This window comes from Osmerus mordax, chromosome 14 (genome assembly GCF_038355195.1).
Source record: "Osmerus mordax isolate fOsmMor3 chromosome 14, fOsmMor3.pri, whole genome shotgun sequence".
NCBI lineage: Eukaryota > Metazoa > Chordata > Actinopteri > Osmeriformes > Osmeridae > Osmerus > Osmerus mordax.
In genome coordinates, this window is record NC_090063.1 from 8470619 (window position 1) to 8489685 (window position 19067).

The following is a 19067-nucleotide window of genomic DNA, read 5'->3' on the forward strand; positions in this document are numbered from 1 at the left end:
AATATTCCGACTGTACATAAACATCTTGTAGAGTGTCTATTCCTGCCCACCTTGCCAGCATCGTCAGGGAGAGCCTTGCGTTGCAGCAGAAGCTTAGCTACCTCCAGGCTCCCGTACTTGGCTGCTACGTGTAGGGGGGTGAACCCTTTCTGGAGAGGGAAATGAAAATGTAGCACTGGTTATAGTGTGTGTGTGAGTGTGTACATGTCTGGGTGTGTGTTTGTGTACGCGTGTGTGTACGCGTGTGTTTACGTGTGTGTATGTACGTGTGTGTGTCTCCACCTTGGTGGCCAGCGAGTGCGAGGCTCCAGCCTCCAGCAGCACTGCAGCCGTGTCCAGCTGGCCCTCCCGGGCGGAGATGTGCAGGGGGGTGTAGCCGTTGGTGGTGCAGGCATCAGGGTGGGCCATGTGCTGCAGGAGCAGCTGGACGATGTCCATCTTCCCCAGGCGAGACGCGATATGGAGCGGGGTCTGGTCCTCCTGGGGAAGTCAGCTGTGTGAAAAGGTGTCCCTCGCGCATGTAGTTCCAGGTGTGTGTATCAGGTGTGTGCCATGTGTCATTAGTGCGCCAGGTGTGTCATGTGTGTGTGCCAGGTGTGTCTGCCAGGTGTGTCTGCCAGGTGTGTGTGTCAGGTGTGTGTGTCAGGTGTGTGTGTCAGGTGTGTATGTCATGTGTGTCTGCCAGGTGTGTCTGCCAGGTGTGTCTGCCAGGTGTGTGTGTCAGGTGTGTGTGCCAGGTGTGTGTGCCAGGTGTGTGTGCCAGGTGTGTGTGCCAGGTGTGTGTGTCAGGTGTGTGTGCCAGGTGTGTGTGTCAGGTGTGTGTGTCAGGTGTGTGTGCCAGGTGTGTGTGCCAGGTGTGTGTGTCAGGTGTGTGTGTCAGGTGTGTCTGCCAGGTGTGTGTGCCAGGTGTGTGTGTCAGGTGTGTGTGTGCCAGGTGTGTGTGCCAGGTGTGTGTGTGCCAGGTGTGTGTGCCAGGTGTGTGTGCCAGGTGTGTGTGTCAGGTGTGTGTGCCAGGTGTGTGTGTCAGGTGTGTGTGTCAGGTGTGTGTGCCAGGTGTGTGTGTCAGGTGTGTGTGCCAGGTGTGTGTGCCAGGTGTGTGTGTCAGGTGTGTGTGCCAGGTGTGTGTGTCAGGTGTGTGTGTCAGGTGTGTGTGCCAGGTGTGTCTGCCAGGTGTGTGTGCCAGGTGTGTGTGTCAGGTGTGTGTGTCAGGTGTGTGTGCCAGGTGTGTGTGTCAGGTGTGTGTGCCAGGTGTGTGTGCCAGGTGTGTGTGTCAGGTGTGTGTGTCAGGTGTGTGTGCCAGGTGTGTGTGTCAGGTGTGTGTGCCAGGTGTGTGTGCCAGGTGTGTGTGCCAGGTGTGTGTGTCAGGTGTGTCTGCCAGGTGTGTGTGTCAGGTGTGTCTGCCAGGTGTGTGTGCCAGGTGTGTGTGTCAGGTGTGTGCCAGGTGTGTGTGCCAGGTGTGTGTGTGCCAGGTGTGTGTGCCAGGTGTGTGTGCCAGGTGTGTGTGCCAGGTGTGTGTGCCAGGTGTATCAGTGGCAGATGGTCTCACCCTGGCCACGGCGTCTACCAGAGCTCCATTCCTCAGCAGACAGCGAACCACCTCCATCTGACCTGCACGGGCTGCCATGTGGAGGGCTGTCTCTCCACGCTGAGACACACGCACAAACAATTCATGGTCGGATGACAATTACAGGAAGTGCACAGCTGTTGGCGGTTGGAAGTGGGCTGCGATTGGACGCCAGCATTACTCACAATGTTGCAGACGTCGGGCGAGGCTCCGTTCTGCAGCAGCAGCAGGACGATGTTGAGGTGGCCCATGAACGCTGCTACATGGATGGGCGTCAGACCCGACTGGAGAGATCGACAGGAGGAGACCGAGAGACAGAAAGAGAGGGAGAGAAAGAGAGATTGAAAGAGAGATCGAGAGAGAGATAGAGAGAGATTAAGAGGGATTGAGACAGAAAGAGAGATACAGCCAGAAGCAAGAGAGAGAAGGAGAGAAAGTGAGACGACGAGACAGAAGAGGGCCAAAGCCAGGGGCACAAGTTGTTTCAAACTGTTTCTTGCCCCCCTAGACAGTATAAGGAAACAAAGACTCCCAACCTAACCAATCCCTGCTGCTCCCCGTGTACTCGTATGACACAGTGCCCCCTGGTGTCTCACCTCAGTAATGGCCTGGATGGAGGCTCCATACTTGATCAGCAGCTCCATCACTTTCACTCGGTTCTTCTTACAGGCAATATGCAGAGGAGTGAAGCCATTCTGAGACAAGGAGAGGAGGGGAGAGAGAGAAAGAGGGAAGGGGTAGGATGGATCGACATAAAACGGGTCATTGTCAGTCATTGTCTGCGTGTGTGCATGAGCATGTGTGAATATGTGTGCGTGAGAGAGTGCCTGTGTGTATGTGATTGTGTGTGTGTGTGTGTTCAGTACCAGCGCCCTCGTATTGGGGTTGGCCCTCTTGTCCAGCAGCAGCTTGGTGACCCGGTAGTGTCCACAGTGGGCCGCCACGTGCACTGCTGTCAGGTAGTCGAGAGTGACATCATCAACAGGCGCCTTGTACTGCAGCAGGTGCTTCACACACTCCACGTGGTCGCCCTGGGCCGACATGTGGAGCGGGGACAAGCCGTTCTGTGGAAGGAGGGAAAGAAACAGAGAGAGACAAGGAGAAGTTACGCCTTTGATTCAGCCCATCCAAGTAAGTCTATGACTGCAGATACAGTATGTATGTATGTGTTCGTGTGTTTGCGTGTCCATTTGTGAGCGCGTATCCATATGTGTGTGTCCGTGTGTGTGCGTGTGACACACATCTACATGCGTGTGCATGTATATGTGTCTACTTCTGTGTGTACCTTGGTCCTCGCTAGCATAGGTGCTCCTCTCTCCAGCAGTAGCTCCAGTGCTGGGTCGTGTCCACTCCTGGCCGCACAGTGCAGTGGGGTGAGGCCGTCCTGAGACACACATACACACAAACACACACACACACACACACACACACACATAAGGGAACAAGAGAACAGACTCATATGTTACTTACAAGCTAATTATTCATGCCAGAAGGGCTACAATTGACAGTGACAGCAGGGCACATTTCTGTTGTGAGTGTGTGTCACTCACCCTGGTCTTGGCATCAATCTGAGCTCCTCGGTCCAGCAGCAGGGCCACCATGTTGGTGTTTCCTCTCTTGGAGGCCACATGCAAGGGGGTTATTCCATTCTGAGGACACACGTTACACACAGTGTCAGGGATACAGCTGTTGTAGGTTGTGAGTGGCCAAGCAACACCATTTCTTGGTAGACGGGGTCTGTGATTGGCTGAGAGGGGGCAGGGGGCGTACCCTGGCTGTGAAGTCCACAGCAGCCCCTCTGTTTAGCAGTAGGGTGGAGACATTCACGTTGCCATAGTGAGCAGCAATGTGCAGAGGCGTGAAACCACTCTGTTAAAGAGAGAGAGGAGAAGGGGAGGAGAGCAGGAGAATGAGTAGGAGGAGAGGAGAAGGAGAAGGAAGAGGAGTGGAGGAGGAAGAGAGGATGAGAAAGAGAAGGAGGAGATGAGGAAGAGGAGGAGGAAGAGAAAGAGGAGGAAGAGTGACAAACGGAGAGAGAGATGGATGAAAAGACAGTAGGATGGAAACAGGAGAAGAAATAGAAAGGGATGGGGGCACGGGTTAAAAGAGAAAAAGAAAGAAAAAGATTAAATTAGTGAAATTAGATGTTCCACAGCAGACAGACAGTAGGAAGGAGCCTAGAGAGTAAACATTTGCATGCTTCTGAAAAGAAAGATAAACGGAAGGCTAGAAAGGGAAAACTATGGTCAAGTCAGGAAAAATATACATGCAAAATATTGCACATGGCAACCACCACCAACTGTTCCCATGCTTAATAATAAAGGAACACAAAAAACACGTCACTTGTCAAAAGAAACCTACAGAAAAAGAAAATGACTACACACTTTAGATATCTAATAAAATTATACAACTACAGAAATATATAAATACAGTAAAATGTAAATACAGGAATGTATAGATTTCTAATTGACAGACATTTCTCTTCTTACCTTCCCATTCTGTTAGACATGGTGTAATTTGAAAAACAGAGTTAAAGAAAGAACTGTGTCTAACAGAATCAGACTTACATCACGTTTAGAAAAAATTAATGATGTGTACAAGCAGAAACAAAAATGTAACTGGTAAATCAACAACAAACTATTCGATTTTATCTAGTCTAATTTACGATTATATCAAATAATTATTTGTTATCTCAACATTGTCAGAGGATGATCCCTTATGCAATAAATAAAGTTAAAATTTGAATGAACAAACTCAACACAAATAAACAAGAGAATCACATTCATGGGGAGTCTATCCCCAACAAGACATTATTGTAATCACCCTGAGAGATCATGCAGGGTGCACATTTTGCACACAAACAAACAGTTCAGACAGACAGAGACCAAGACCAGACAAAGTATATGCGACCAGCATGCACAGTAGTTAACATGGTCCCAATGAGAGCACAAGAGACAGAGGGAGGAGGAAAGGAAAGAATGGAGGAAGAGAGGAAAGTATACCTCCGTAGTCCTATTGACCATCATCTGGCATGGCCGCAACGAGAGGGACAGAGAGAAGCGGGAGAGAGACAAGAGGGAGGGGAGGGGAGGAAGGTGGTTGGTGTTGGCTCGTTAAAGGGGGATTGTTTAGTCAAAAGACAAACAGACACATATCCTCACGCTGGAAAAAAACAACAGGTTCACACGACCGCCGATCCTCTGCCACAGACCTCCTATCCCCTGACCCCCCCCCCCCCCCTCACCTTGGACTGCACGTCGGCGTTGTGGTCGTTCTGCAGCAGCAGAGCCGCAGACTTGGTGTCGTCTTTGCGGGCGGCGATGTGCAGCGCCGGCAGGCGGACCTTGCCCTTGGTGTCGTGCTCCAGCAGCAGGGACACCACCTGGTTGTGGCCCTGCTGGAGGGCGATGGCCAGCGGGGTAAAGCCGTCCTGAACACAGAATGGAGATTCTTGAGGACAGGTAGACAGTCAGGTAGGCAGACAGACAGGCAGACAGACAGGCAGGCAGGCAGGCAGACGTTTACACAGACAGATAGGCAGGCCGGCAGACATTCACACAGACAGACAGGCAGGCCGGCAGACAGGCAGGCAGACAGACAGACGTTTACACAGACAGATAGGCAGGCCGGCAGACATTCACACAGACAGGCAGACAGACAGGTAGACAGACCTCTGTGGCAGTGCTCTGGTTCCCTTCATTCTCCAGCAGGTACCGCACCACCTCCAGGTGGTTCTCCTGGGCCGCCATGTACAGAGGCGTGAAACCATTCTGCCGAGAAAACAAACACATACACACACGCACACACACACACACACACACACACACACACACACACACACACACACACACACACACACACACACACACACACACACACACACACACACACACACACACACACACACACACACAGTTACAAAGAACTGAACTGAACACCTCCATGTAATGTAAGTTGGACCTACCAATGCCTACAAGTACAGTACCAACCAAGGGAGAACAGAACAGGTCTTATCAGACTTTAATGATACAAGTCTTCATTCTCAGAGTTCTGACCTGTGATTGGGCGTTGACATCTGCCCCTCTCTTCAACAGCAGTCTGGCCACTTCTCTTTGTCCAGCTAAAGAAGCGATGTGAAGGGCAGTATTTCCTTTCTGCAGGGAACATTTAGGAAAGTGTGTGAATGTCTGTGTGTTTATGAATCTGTGTGTATCTGGTGTGTGTGTGAGTGTGTAGAATAGTTTGTGCGTGTGCATGTGAGAGAGTGTGTGTGTGTGTGTGTGAGAGAGAGAGTGTGTGTGTGTGTGTGAGTGTGTGTGTGTGAGAGAGTGTGTGTGCGGATTAATGTGTTTTATGGGGTGTGAAGGACACACAAGGCCACATTAACACCACACTGATGAGATGGCACATGATGCCCATCAGCTGTTAACAGGATGTATCAAACCTATTTACCAATCACAGACTAGAACACTAGACACAAGCAGCAAATCTACGGTTTATGTGACATAATCAAGTCAGATCATGGATTGACTGATCGGATGGAATGATTGATGGGGGGGCACAATAGTGGGGAGAGGAAGAGTGGAAGGTGAGAGAATGAGGGGGGGCAAAAAAAAGGGATAGAGGGAGGGGAGGGAAAGAGAGAGGACTGATGGATAGAGGGTGGGGAGAGATTCACTGGAGGTTGTTTACGTTCTCTGTCTGTTGAAGAGCGACCCCCGTCATCTGATACCCTTGGCTCATGTTCCCCGTCCTTTCTAACTCTCTCCCTCCTTCTTTCTCTCCCTCTGACCCCCTCTCTTCCCCCCCCCCCCCCTTTCTCTACCAGATCAGATGACAGACACCAAGGATGAGTGAGATTCCAGTCAGTGATTTACACCTCGGAAACACTGATCCTGCTCTTCGTCTCTTGTACCCGCTCCCTCTATCTGCTCGTTGTCTCTCCCCTCCTTCCCTCCTCTGACATCTCTCGTTACTAGAGGGAGAACAACAGATGACTGCACAAAGTGTTGGTCTGTCTCGTTTCTTGGGTTAGAGTTAGGGTCAGGGGTCAGGTTTATGGCCGGGTAAAGGGTCTGGGGTTGGGTAAAGAGTTGACAGGGTCACGGCTACATAATGGTGACTTTAGTTGAGCCGAGGTGACTACATTCTGATTCTGGCAAATGTAAAGGTCAGGGGTGAGGGATTACCACTGTTGCCTTAGCGGCAGAGTCAAGAGCGTGAGGGGTTGCCACGGTTACCTTAGTGGAAGAGTCAACGGGCGCGCCTCTCTCCAGCAGCTCCTCCACCAGGTCCTCATGCCCCTCTTTGGCTGCCAGGTGCAGCGCGTTGAGACCATTCTAGACACACAGATCCCAGGAAAGGCGTTAAATAACACACTCCACCCATTCACAGTGTTCTACCGCAGGGAACACAGATCTGAAGTCAGTCGTTGAATTAAATAATGTGAATCTGCTTGTACAAAGTACTTTAAAACCATCACAACACATGAAAGTAAAAACAATGAGTATGTGTAAAAGGAATACTCTAGAAGATGTTCATTGAGACAAGGTAAATATACCAGCTACAAGGTGACAAGAAGACCAGATATTTGACATACACACAGACGTGCGCAAACACACACGCAAACACACACACAGAGAACAAAGTTTCACCTCCTCCTCCTCCATCATGTGTACTTAATCTTGGTCTATTTCTCCTTTCTCTCCTTCGTGTCTTCTCGCTAACGTTGTTTTTTTTCTTTCTCATCTACTCCTTTTTTCTCTCTTTTTGTTGAGAGTGGGATAAGTGAGATGCGCCAATCTCCCCAGTTCCCCTGGTGTGGGTCCAGAGACTTGCGGAGGGATGGGAGCTGTGATTGTTCCTCCCTGGTTGGCTGTCTCAGACTGGCACAGAGCAGCTACAGTCCCTCTTGCTCTCAAAGCCTTCTTCAGCACTGAAGGAAAGACAGGTGCTATGTTGCCATCCCCCCCATAACTCCCTCACCCCCAAACTCAGACCCCTGTTCCCGCTCCCTGGCGCGAGTTCACACACCAACAACACCACTCGCGCACCCATGCACGTACTGGGACTCACATTCTGGGCATTACAGACACACACGTCTACAGTGAGTCTCCTGAATGCCAAACGGCCATATGGTCTCAAGTTTCTGCACCATCACTGAGAGTCTCCAGGACGCACACACAAACACGAGTACACGTTCATTTTTAGAAGCTGTCGAAAATGTCACCACTTGAAAATGGAAAAGGGTATTTCTCTTAGGGCATTGTGTGAATGTATGCGTGTGTGTGTCATAATAGAAATGTGATTAATGTTTCTGTAATGAGATTACATAATTCCTACATAAAGTCTGCGGTTGAGAGAGCTTCCTGCTATGTTAGAGTGGGACCCCTCCCTCAGATCCAGAATCAGATATTATCATGCTCGGAATATATTCATCTCCCAACCAGACCTGACTTCACTTAGCTAATGAACCTACAGTTGCACCAGAGAAGGAATGGAAAGTGCATTGATTTATAACAACAAATGCAACACACCCAGTCCCAGCCCCGCCCCCGCCCCAGCCAACATCTAATCTCATTAGTAACATGATAATAAAAGGCTGGGATTTTCCCTTCGTCAGCAATCGAAGGGTGGACCAGGGTAGGTAGCAGGGTAGCAGGGACAGAGATGGAAGGGGAAAATAAAAGCCTGTGGATTAGAGAGTAATATCACTCACCACAGATTACCGTGTGGTGGGATTAGGATGGAGAGAGCTTGGCCTTTCATTGTGGGGGGGGGTTGACACACGCGCGCGCACAACGTGCTTTAAGAACTGCACATTTAAGGAGGAGGCACACTCACAAACACGCAATGTCATATGGAAGATAAGATAAAATAGGTTCTGCAAAATACAGTTGTGTACATTTGACAACCATGATAACTCATCACCATGGTTATTACACACTAGGATAAGAAGCTGAGAGTACAGCATCCTAATAGATTATCGTTACATGTGTCTACACTGACACACGTAAATCTTGATCGTCCTTTATCCGGTTCTTACTCTTTCTCTCTTTCCCTCTTTCTCTCACTCCCCCTTCCTTTCTTTTTCTCTCTCCCTCTTCACCGTCAGACGTCTGACATACACAGATTTCCCCTTCTGGTCTCTCCTCCTCCTCCTCCACGTCCTGCTGCTCCTCCTCCTCCTCTTCCTCCTCCTCCTCATGTCACTGCAGTGTTACCAGACTGTGCTTCCACTTCAGGTAACAGAGTGTGAGGGGAGGATAGAGCATTGAGTGGCCCAGCAGTCACTGAGGATAGAGCAGTGAGTGGCCCAGCAGGCACTGAGGATAGAGCAGTGAGTGGCCCAGCAGGCACTGAGGATAGAGCAGTGAGTGGCCCAGCAGGCACTGAGGATAGAGCAGTGAGTGGCCCAGCAGGCTCTGAGGATAGAGCAGTGAGTGGCCCAGCCGGCACTGAGGATAGAGCAGTGAGTGGCCCAGCAGGCACTGAGGCTGGAGCAGTGAGTGGCCCAGCAGGCTCTGAGGATAGAGCAGTGAGTGGCCCAGCCGGCACACTGAGGATAGAGCAGTGAGTGGCCCAGTAGGCCCTGAGGGACTGTAGTTCTAGTTATACAGTGTTCTGCTCTACTTCCAGCACCTCCCTGGGGTTACAGAACGCAACGTTGTTGAAAGGTCAAAGGTGAAATCAAGAAGCTGTTGATTAGTGTTTGCCTCGTGACTCTTACCAGGAATTTTATCAGCTGTTTGGTAGTGGCATTTACACATCCAGACACATACACACACAGCCAACCTGACTTTCATCTTGAATATCACCTGTCCAAGGATTGTACATGATCTCCCAACTACACACAAGAATGAATGCCAACAGTCTCTTATTGCAAGCGATGAGTGTGTGTATGTGCATGTGTGTATATGTGTCTGTATGTGCAAGTGCCTGCGCATGTGTGTGTGTGGCGGTTTGTGAAACAATGATAGTCCGTGCAGTACGAGCGTTGACCCGCAAAACATATAGTGCCGTTACCATGACAACAGCCTAACAGATTGTTGGAATGGTAACTTTGATTGCAGTGGGACATTCTGGGAGGTGAGCTCCTCCATTGAGAGACCAGTGTGTTAATGTGAGGAGGTCAAGCTGTTGTGGAGACAGAGTCGACACATATACTTCCACTCAATCTTACAGTATACATCCACACACACTCATTTGCATTCACAGTCCCAACCAGCTCCTCCCTTGTCTCCTATTTAAGATTCCTTGTGTCCACTGTAAATCATTCTGAGACAGGACAGAGGGGGGGGTGAGATTTAGCGATGTAGGGGAACCCTGACTCCCTCCCCCTCTAGTGGTATCAGGGTGAGGTTGTGGGGAGAAAGGGGAGTGGGGGGGGGGGGGGGGGGGGGGGGGTGAGAACAGCTGTGTGTGAGAGACAGAAGAAGACCCAGGCCTGAGAACCCCCCCCAGGTATTAGACGAGACCCCTTTACATTGGGATACGTTACGTACATCTGTGGAGGCCCTCAACATATACAGCCTCAGTCACCATGGAGACACGAGGCATCAGACAGACCTGACCCAGCTGTCAATGTGTTCCACACTCAGCACATTGCAGAGGCTTCAGCTGTCTTCTACAACACAGTGAGACTATGGGCGGTGAGTGGTGGGTGAGTGTGAGTGTGTGTGTGTGTGGGGGGGGGGGGGGGGGGGGGCAGGACAGTGTTTCTAAAGTGTTCTAGTGTTTGTTCAAGTTAACAGAGAGTCAATGACTGTGTCATTATGAAGGGACTGCAGTTTTTTTGTGAGAGGTTTTGTACAGGATTACGTATTACTCTGTGTGTGAGTGTGTGTATTTGTGTCCGTGATCTCCAGCTGTTTGATCACTCTAAGCTGGAACGGCCAGTGCCAGAAAATGGCATGAACTGCAACAAAAGACTATCCACAGTTCCCAGCGTAGGAGTGTATGACTGAGTGAATGACTGAGTGAATGACTGAGTGAATGACTGAGTGTATGACTGAGTGTATGACTGAGTGAATGACTGAGTGTATGACTGAGTGAATGACTGAGTGAATGACTGAGTGTATGACTGAGTGTATGACTGAGTGTATGACTGAGTGAATGACTGAGTGAATGACTGAGTGAATGACTGGGTGAATGACTGAGTGTATGACTGAGTGTATGACTGAGTGTATGACTGAGTGAATGAATGGGTGAATGACTGAGTGAATGAATGGGTGAATGACTGAGTGTATGACTGAGTGTATGACTGAGTGAATGACTGAGTGTATGACTGAGTGAATGACTGAGTGAATGACTGAGTGAATGACTGAGTGTATGACTGAGTGAATGACTGGGTGAATGACTGAGTGAATGACTGAGTGAATAAGTAAGGAAGTGAGTGTGAGAGTTTGATCTGGTCCTCCCTCCACCCACTGTGCCCCCTATGTTCCCACCCTGGCACCGTCGTTAGGACAAACAGCCCTGTCCGCGTTACATAAAAGATTAAAAAACTTGTGACAACAAAAGAATAAGTTGTGATGTGAAAAGCCAAATAACATGCGAGAGTAGAAGTTAATCCATTACATAAGGAAGCATGTAACAGAACTCAAGCAGCTGTGACTCTCATACCAACACACACACACACCTGGTTGCAGGTGCTGATGTCCACGCCACCCTTCAGGAGCTCCAGGACCTTGTCCAGGTTCCCCGCCCTCGCCGCACGCAGGAAGCTGGTGTTGCTGTCCGACTGTGGGGAGGATGGATAGAGCGATGGGTGGAAGATGGAGAATGAGAGAGAGAAAGATGGATGATAGAGAGAGAGATGGAGTGATGTAGAGAGAGAGAGAGAAAGACAGGTGAGAAGGGAAAAAGAGAAGTCACTTTAAGAGAATGTTTTGATCCATTACATGTGAGTGTGAGCGTTGAATGGCTGGAACTCTGTTCCTCGTGGTGTTAACCTGTCGAGCTGAAGCCTCACGGCTGCATATGCATCAACTCATCAGCGTCTTTATCATGAAAATGTCCAGTGTGTTTCTGTGTGTTTTTGTGTGTTTCTGTGTGTGTCTGTGTGTGTCAGTGTGTTTCTGTGTGTGTCAAGAACAGTGTTCCCTGTCTCATCAGTTTTTGTTTCAAGTACCTACATTTAGCTCGCAGACACATGGACTACAGAGAAGAAACAGCTGAAAGCACACACACTGACACACACACAAACTAAAAACATATTTGAGGAGTCATTCATTGCCAAATTCAGGAAGTGTGCTGTCATATTACGGTAACATCGTGAGGGGAACAAACTCAACAGTAAGAGCAAGTTTGGATGATATCACACTAACGTGATGTTCAAACTCTCATTAAGGGTGACTGACTCAAGTTGTCTTGTGAAGCAGTGGACCCTGCAGAAGGAGAGAGCTCTCTGACTAGCAGGGTCAGACAGGGCATCCAGAGGCTTGATCATAGTTGGGTCTTTGCCACCCTTTTGACGCAGACTCTGTCCAAGCGCTTAATGGGGTCAAATCCCCTCTAACGATGAGGTCATCTGACACACACACATACATTCTGGAAGGCATAATATCTGCTCTTAAACTGCACACACAAACACTTTCCAGATAAAATTACATCAACACAAAAATGCTGACAAGATGCCGTTTTCTCTCCCTGCACTCTCCCTCCTCCCTTCCCCCCCCCCCCCCCCCCCCCCCCCCCGCCCATCCTTCCTCCCTTTTGCAGCTCTCTCTCCCATCTGCCCCACCTCCACCCTCTCTCCCCATCCCCCTCTCCATCCCAGTCTTACCAGGGGGTCAGGCTCATATCCAGGGTCAGAGCCGGAGTCGTCTGGTTGAAGGTTCAACTCTGCGTCGCTTCCCACTGTCTTCACACCCTTACTGGAGCTACAGGCGTTGCCCATAGTGCCAGAACACACGACACCAAAACCGGCCTTTTTGCTGTTGTTTGTTGCCTTAAGGGCGGGGGGTGGGGGGGGGGTGGGGCGGGGGGCAATCCCAAATGAGCCTCCGAAAATAAGATGGTCCGCTCAGGTCTCCAAGTTCAGTCCAGACTCAGTCCTTTATGTCATGTACAGTGGTCTTTAACATCTACCTCAAACCCTCCCCTAGTCCATCCTGCCTAGTGTCCACACACCCTTCTGTACTCTGTAGGACAGATACCTGCGCCCAGTTTACACCAGTCTCTAGCCTGATGCTAGCTTATCCTGGCCTACACCCCTTCACCCATGCAGCCAAGCCTTCCGTCCTCTCTACTGAACCATACTGATCAGACTCCATGCAGAGCTATGTCCGCTTGTTGCCCCTCTTTCTGTCCCCTCGGGCTCCCTCTCGTCCCAGTCCTTAACCCTCACTCTGCAACAACTGCCCCTCGTAAACACTACTCTCCCCCAGCTAGCTCAGGCCTCTCCCGCCCGGGGGCTATTTTTACCCCCAGCCACTCCCTGGCAGCCCAGGCCCTTGACTCCACCTCCCCAGTGAGGGGTGCGTGCTAGCTGGGTACAGGCTGGGACAGAGCCCATGCCCCCCGCCCCCAGTGCTCTCCAGGAATGCCAGAGATCTAAGCAGAGGAGCTAGAGGGTTAAAGGTTACACCGTAATCCCTGGTCTGGGATCAGATCTCCACCACCATGCGTCTACTTCACGTTTGACCAAAACTCCTTATTTTTTATAAGGATTATCCTGAAATTCAGGGGTAGAGTGGTCTAGTACAGCATAGTGTCCATGATCAATATGTGGGTTGGTCATGTTGGAGTCTGTGTTTGTGTCGCGGGCAGAATGGTCTGTATTCCAGTTGCACTCAGTTAATGAAGTGACCTCAGGCTACAAACACTCTCTTATGGGACCCAATAATTGTGTCTGTGCGTGCGTGCAAGTATGTTTGTGTGTGTGCGTGCAAGTGTAGATTAAGATAAAGTGAGTCTTGGACATTGTATTGTACATACAGGAATAAACCAACAGGGATGACCGATTAGATCCTCTCTGTCTTCTAAATGTTTACATCATAGTTGATGTTCAAACATTCAACCAGCAGAGTCAAAAGCTCTCATTCTTTTGGCTCTAGTGGACTCATGCTTCAGGAATGGAGCTAATCTCATTCCTATCTCTTCACTATTCTACTATGTATACTAATCCTTTTCAGTTGTTAATTTAATTCCTACACCATCCTACTCACTACTAGTGGTGTACAGATTCTATACAGGGCATCTCTATTAATCAAACTGATGCATCTGCCATCTGTGATATCCCCAATATCCTGAATTACCCCCAAGCCCTCCATCTAAGACCTGCTTCATGCACTATACCCCCCCCACACACACACACACACACACCAACGCAGGAGCTCAGGTCATGGCATCACACTCAGCATCACGTCACCACTGTCCTTTTAATCTGCTCATCTGATTACACGCACGCAAGTCCACACACACTTGCAAAGTCACACACACGGGCAAGCCCCCCCACACACAATCACAAAAGGTCCCACACACACATGCATGCCCCTCCCCCCCCCTCACACACACGCAAGTAATGTACACTACAGTGATCCCAATCAGGGCACAGAGGAATCATAAATATGACATCAAAGCCTTTGTAACCAAGATAGCGGCTGTGTGTGGGGGTTACCTGCCGCTTGCGCTCGGCTCGCTCTCTGTGGCGTCGCCTTCTCTCCCTGGCTTTCTGGATGGCTTGGAGCTCAGGGAGCTGCTCAAACTCTCGAGCCTTCTTCAGGTGGGCCGCAGCATGGGCCATGGCTTACACACACACACACACACACTCACACCGACACACAATCTCTCTTTCTTTCTCCCTCACTTCCTCTCTTCAGAAACTTTGCACACTTTGCTGTGCAGGTGACTGAGGTGGAGACTCAGAGGGAAACACCCTGAGTTGCCTGAGTAGTCCCTGATAGCAACCAGTTCTACTGCAGCCAAAGAAAACAGAATGCAATAATCGTCCAAAAAGATGATGTACTTATCCAAAAGCAGACTGAGCTGTGGTTCCAGAAATCCAGTTTGAAATGCACCAGTTTGAAAAATACTACTCCCTTTACATATCTGTGAACAGGCTAAATAAAGCGTCTGTTCTTCCCCCGAGAAATCCAGTGGAAAGAGAGAAATATATAGAAAGACTGAGAGAACAAGAGAGAAAGACAGAGAAAGAGAGAGAGAAAGACAGACAGAGAGAAAAAAATTGAAAGAAAAAAGTATGATAGCGAGAAAGAGAAGAGTGTGCCAAGAGAAGAAAGAGCGAGAGAAAGACAAGGAGAGAAATAAAGAGCGAGAGCGAGAAAGAGCGAGAGAAAAAGAGAGTCAGAGAGAGAGGATGGGGAGTCTAAGTTGGAGTCTGAATACAACACCAGTGGACGCACAGCAGACACACAATGAATGGCATGTGCGCGCATATGACAGACTGAGAGATAAGGATAGGAGGATGGGGGGTGGGGTGTATGAATATATAGACTCACATACAGTACCACACAGACACACACACACAAAAGAGGATGTGCACAGGAGCTGCCAGCTGTCTGAACATCAGCAGGGTGTGTGTGTGATCCACAGCTGTAAGAGAGGTTTCAGTGTGTAAGGGCTTTAGGCAGGCAGAACGCCAGCAAACAGCCAACCTACTGCCAGAGCTCCAGCCACTGCAAACCACTGTCTCTGTTACCCAACCCCCCGTCCACTGCTACAATATCCTACCGTCCTCACCTCTCTCCTCCCTTCCCCTCCTCACCTCTCTCCTCCCTTCCCCTCCTCACCTCTCTCCTCCCTTCCCCTCCTCAACTCTATCCTCCCTTCCCTTCCCCTCCTCATCTCTCTCCTCCCCACCAGTCTCCTCTTCTTACCTCTCCTCTACCGTCCTCATATCACACTCTTCTCCTTTCCTTTCCTTCTCTCCTCTCCTCCCCTCCTTTCCTCCAAAGAGAAACAGGCAGGGCGTCTGCAGGGCGGGCGTTGGTACAGCTTGTCCTTCTCTGATCCCAGAGTATACAGGAAGGAACACACCATTTGGAACAAATGGGGTGGGGGCAAACAATAGCCCGATCTTCTGGAAAGTGGTGCTGTCTCATCATTGCTTTGCGGCACTGCAACTACTGTACTGGAACAGTATTGACTACATCTTATCTGACAGCTCTGAGTGTGAGTGTACATGTACACATCTGTACCTGCCAATACACACTGTACGTGCATGTTCTTTTCAGTCTTAGTGTGAATGCGTGTACATTTAAACTGAGTCAGTTCTTATTTGAATCATTCAAACTTAGAGAAAGTCATGTCCATGTTCTCAGAGTTAAAGTGAGCGTGCCTGCTGGCTGGTGGAGAGGACGATCAGTCTGCTACTGAACAATATTGGTGGGCCCTGAAATCGGATCTGTGACTGTAGCACTCTCTGCTGGTGGATCGGGGGTATTGATAAAACCATTTCACAGTTTGATTAGAGATATTACGAATAATCCACATTGATTATCAGTAAAAGCATTCATTAATGAACATAACAAAATGTTAGCTTAATGAACATAACAAAATGTTAGCCTTTGCTTCAGGCTTCAGGCTGGGGGCTTTGTCCAAACATCTTGGGGTATTTACAAACACAGATACTACGTATCTCTCACTGTCTTTTTGTGTCTCTCATTTAGTTTCTTTCTTTCTCTCTCTCTTTCTGTCTCTCTTTCTCACACACACACACACACATGCGCGTACACACTACACAGTAGATACTAATTTGCTTGCAGGTTGAATTTCGGTTGGATGGGAGGAGATTAATTAGCTTATTGATTGATCACCTGATCACAGAGTAGCAGTAGTCTAGAACAGAAGTGTTTTTAGGTGTGTGCAAATGATTCATTTAGCTTCTCTGCACATGCTGCGGAGAAAGATGTGACAAAAGTGCCTTTCTGTTTTTTGGTCAGTGTGTATGTGTGTCCTGTGTGTAGAACAACACGTACAGGCTACAGCCACACGCAATTGACACATTATTGACGTGGTTGTTGTTGTTGTTGTGGCCGATGTTGTTGACATTGCTGATCATGTTGACTAATGGAGGAGCTGAAGGCTTTGCTGATGATGACGCAGTCTCCCGCTGTAATGGATGTAGCCTCACTCTGAGTGTTCAGGACCAGGCAGCCTTCAGGACTGCATACATCTTTTATGAAGATTATGATGTTCATATTTCTGCTCTCTCTCTCTCGCTCGGTTCTCTCTCTCTCTCTCTCTCTCTCTCTCTCTCTCTCTCTCTCTCTCACAGAGGGAGTGGTTTCATGAGTGAATGAGTGGCAGAAACCTGTCTTTTGTGTGCATAGTCAGCCTAAACACTCACACACACACAAGCACACAAACACACACACACAGACAAGCACACAAACACACACACACAAACACAAACAACTGCACTTTTCCTCAAGATATTGATCTGGAGCTAGGGCTGAATCCTGCACTGGCAATCTGAAACATGAGATGATATATACAGGATCATAACACACACTCTCTCTCATACACACACACACACACACACACAGAGGGGGATATTGATCGCCCCCAAGACAGGGCATTAACAGGCATGAAGAGAGGGAGTGTGGATCACAGTATTTAACTCTTTAAGTTCTTACGCTTCCCAGACCTGTGGCTACCACTGCCCAAACCGACATGCACCAACTTTGGATATCTGTGTTTCAACATCCATTTGCACATTTTATTTATTTATTTATTTCTACTCTTGATGCATGACTATGTTCAGCACCTCTCTACCTCTTTGAGTCACCGACCAACTCTGGAGGAGGGCATCCCTCACTGAATTGCTCCTCACATGGTTTCTTAAATGTTTTACTCAATGAGTTTTCCTGGGAGCTTTTCCTTGTCTTCCTTGATGGTTTAGGTTGGTTTAGGTGCCGTTCTATGGCATCATTATATGAAGTCCTCTGTGACATTGCTTGTAATTTTGGGGGGTATTTGACTTGATTTAAGATAAGCTGCTCCCTCTTAAGAAGAATACAATGTAACCTGTCAATCCAAGAAATGGTCATAGTTAACCAGCAACATAACTCGTGGTTATCCCTCAGGATTAATATTCTCCTCTATGTTGTACTGCTGTACTACATTGTATCATACAGTACTGTACTGCTGGTGGATGTTGTCCATGAGGCTGACCAGTGTAGTAGTTATACTGGATGTTGTCCATGAGGGTGAGTACATGTGTCTACAGTTAGTAGAGTGAGTAAAAGGCTGCTGGCTCAAAGCTGCCTCTCAAATGTCTCAGCCATATTTTGTATTGCTTCTCTTATAGCCTTGGAAAAGGTCAGAGACATGGAGAGCGCAGGACAACACACTCTCTCTCCGCGCACACACACGCTCACTGCGGTGTGCATGGCCGTCTGACAGGCAGACTCGACCACACCCTGGTCTGTGTAGCACTAACAGAGATAGGGAGGGGACAGAGGAGAGGGGGCGGGGGAAGGAGGGGAGGAGGGAGGGAGAGTGAGGAGCGTTTGTGGAGGGGAGGCAGAAGGAACACAACCTTGACAGTCAGATGATATGTCTTTTGGGAGTGATGTAAGAGAGACAGAAAGAGGCAGAGACGGGGGAGGGAGAGAAAGAGAGAGAGGGAGAGAGATGGAGGGAGAGAGAGGGGAAGAGAGATGGAAGGAGAGAGAGGGGGGGAGAGAGATGGAGGGAGAGAGAGGGGAAAGAGATGAAGGGAGAGAGAGGGGGAGAGAGCGAGACCGCACCCTGGTTTTAATGCCTCTAGCATATAAAGGCAGCCCCCCCCCCACAGGCACACACACAAACAAACATGATTTGTTAAGCAAGTGCACCAGTTATACTGAACAAGCACTCGCCATGGCAACGACGGGGCACTTTCAGACAAGGTTGCATTAACTGATTATGCCTGCTCTTCTTCGGTGGTGCACTCAGAGGCAACCTTCATCGGGGTTCTCAGAACGTGCCTGGGAGGACTAAAGGGGCCGGGAATCAGAGTAAGCAATGATTAGGAGCAGGAACTTAGATGCATTTCCTCTGAAGTGGTGCTAAATCAAATTCAGAAAATGGTCCAGGCGTTCAGGATCTCACGAGTATCTCTTCATACTCTTGAGTGAGCAGAAACGGACAAACATGTTGACATGCTGACACAGAGCTATAGATATAGGCCTACAGACACACCAAGACTCACACAGAAACAATGACGTACCAAGACTCCCAGACAGGCGCCTGTATCAGTATTAACAGGTCAGTGTAGGAGGGTCATTCACCACGGCAAATACAGTTTAAGGACATATCCTCCATGAAGCAGTACTGGGAGAGAGGGGGCGGGAATGGCTTCCTCTGTCTAATTCATGCTTCAATGACCAAATGTTTTTCCCTTTGATGTCCCATCCGCTAAGGAACCCCCACCAATCACCCCCCTTCACCAGCTGACGTCAGCTTCCTGTGACACGCCCCAACCCACAGAACCCCCACCACCCCGTCTCCAGGGAAACTCACTGCCTATTACCCCATCTCTGTATTCCACTGC

General features: G+C 49.2%; 1 protein-coding gene across 2 annotated transcripts in view; it reads right to left on the reverse strand.

Annotated features, from left to right (window-relative positions):
- Positions 1–19067, reverse strand: part of LOC136956195 (ankyrin-2-like) — a 59091-nt gene that overhangs the window by 35623 nt on the left and 4401 nt on the right. For both annotated transcript variants that reach the window (XM_067250066.1, XM_067250065.1), the window contains exons 2-16: positions 11205–11306; positions 6805–6903; positions 5620–5718; positions 5236–5334; positions 4809–4994; positions 4567–4590; positions 3335–3433; positions 3115–3213; positions 2850–2948; positions 2431–2628; positions 2161–2259; positions 1750–1848; positions 1547–1645; positions 283–480; positions 51–149 (exon numbers count right to left, since the gene is read on the reverse strand). In XM_067250066.1, coding sequence (XP_067106167.1) covers positions 51–149; positions 283–480; positions 1547–1645; positions 1750–1848; positions 2161–2259; positions 2431–2628; positions 2850–2948; positions 3115–3213; positions 3335–3433; positions 4567–4590; positions 4809–4994; positions 5236–5334; positions 5620–5718; positions 6805–6903; positions 11205–11306 — 1698 coding nt within the window. The remainder of the gene's footprint in view (positions 1–50; positions 150–282; positions 481–1546; positions 1646–1749; positions 1849–2160; positions 2260–2430; positions 2629–2849; positions 2949–3114; positions 3214–3334; positions 3434–4566; positions 4591–4808; positions 4995–5235; positions 5335–5619; positions 5719–6804; positions 6904–11204; positions 11307–19067) is intronic.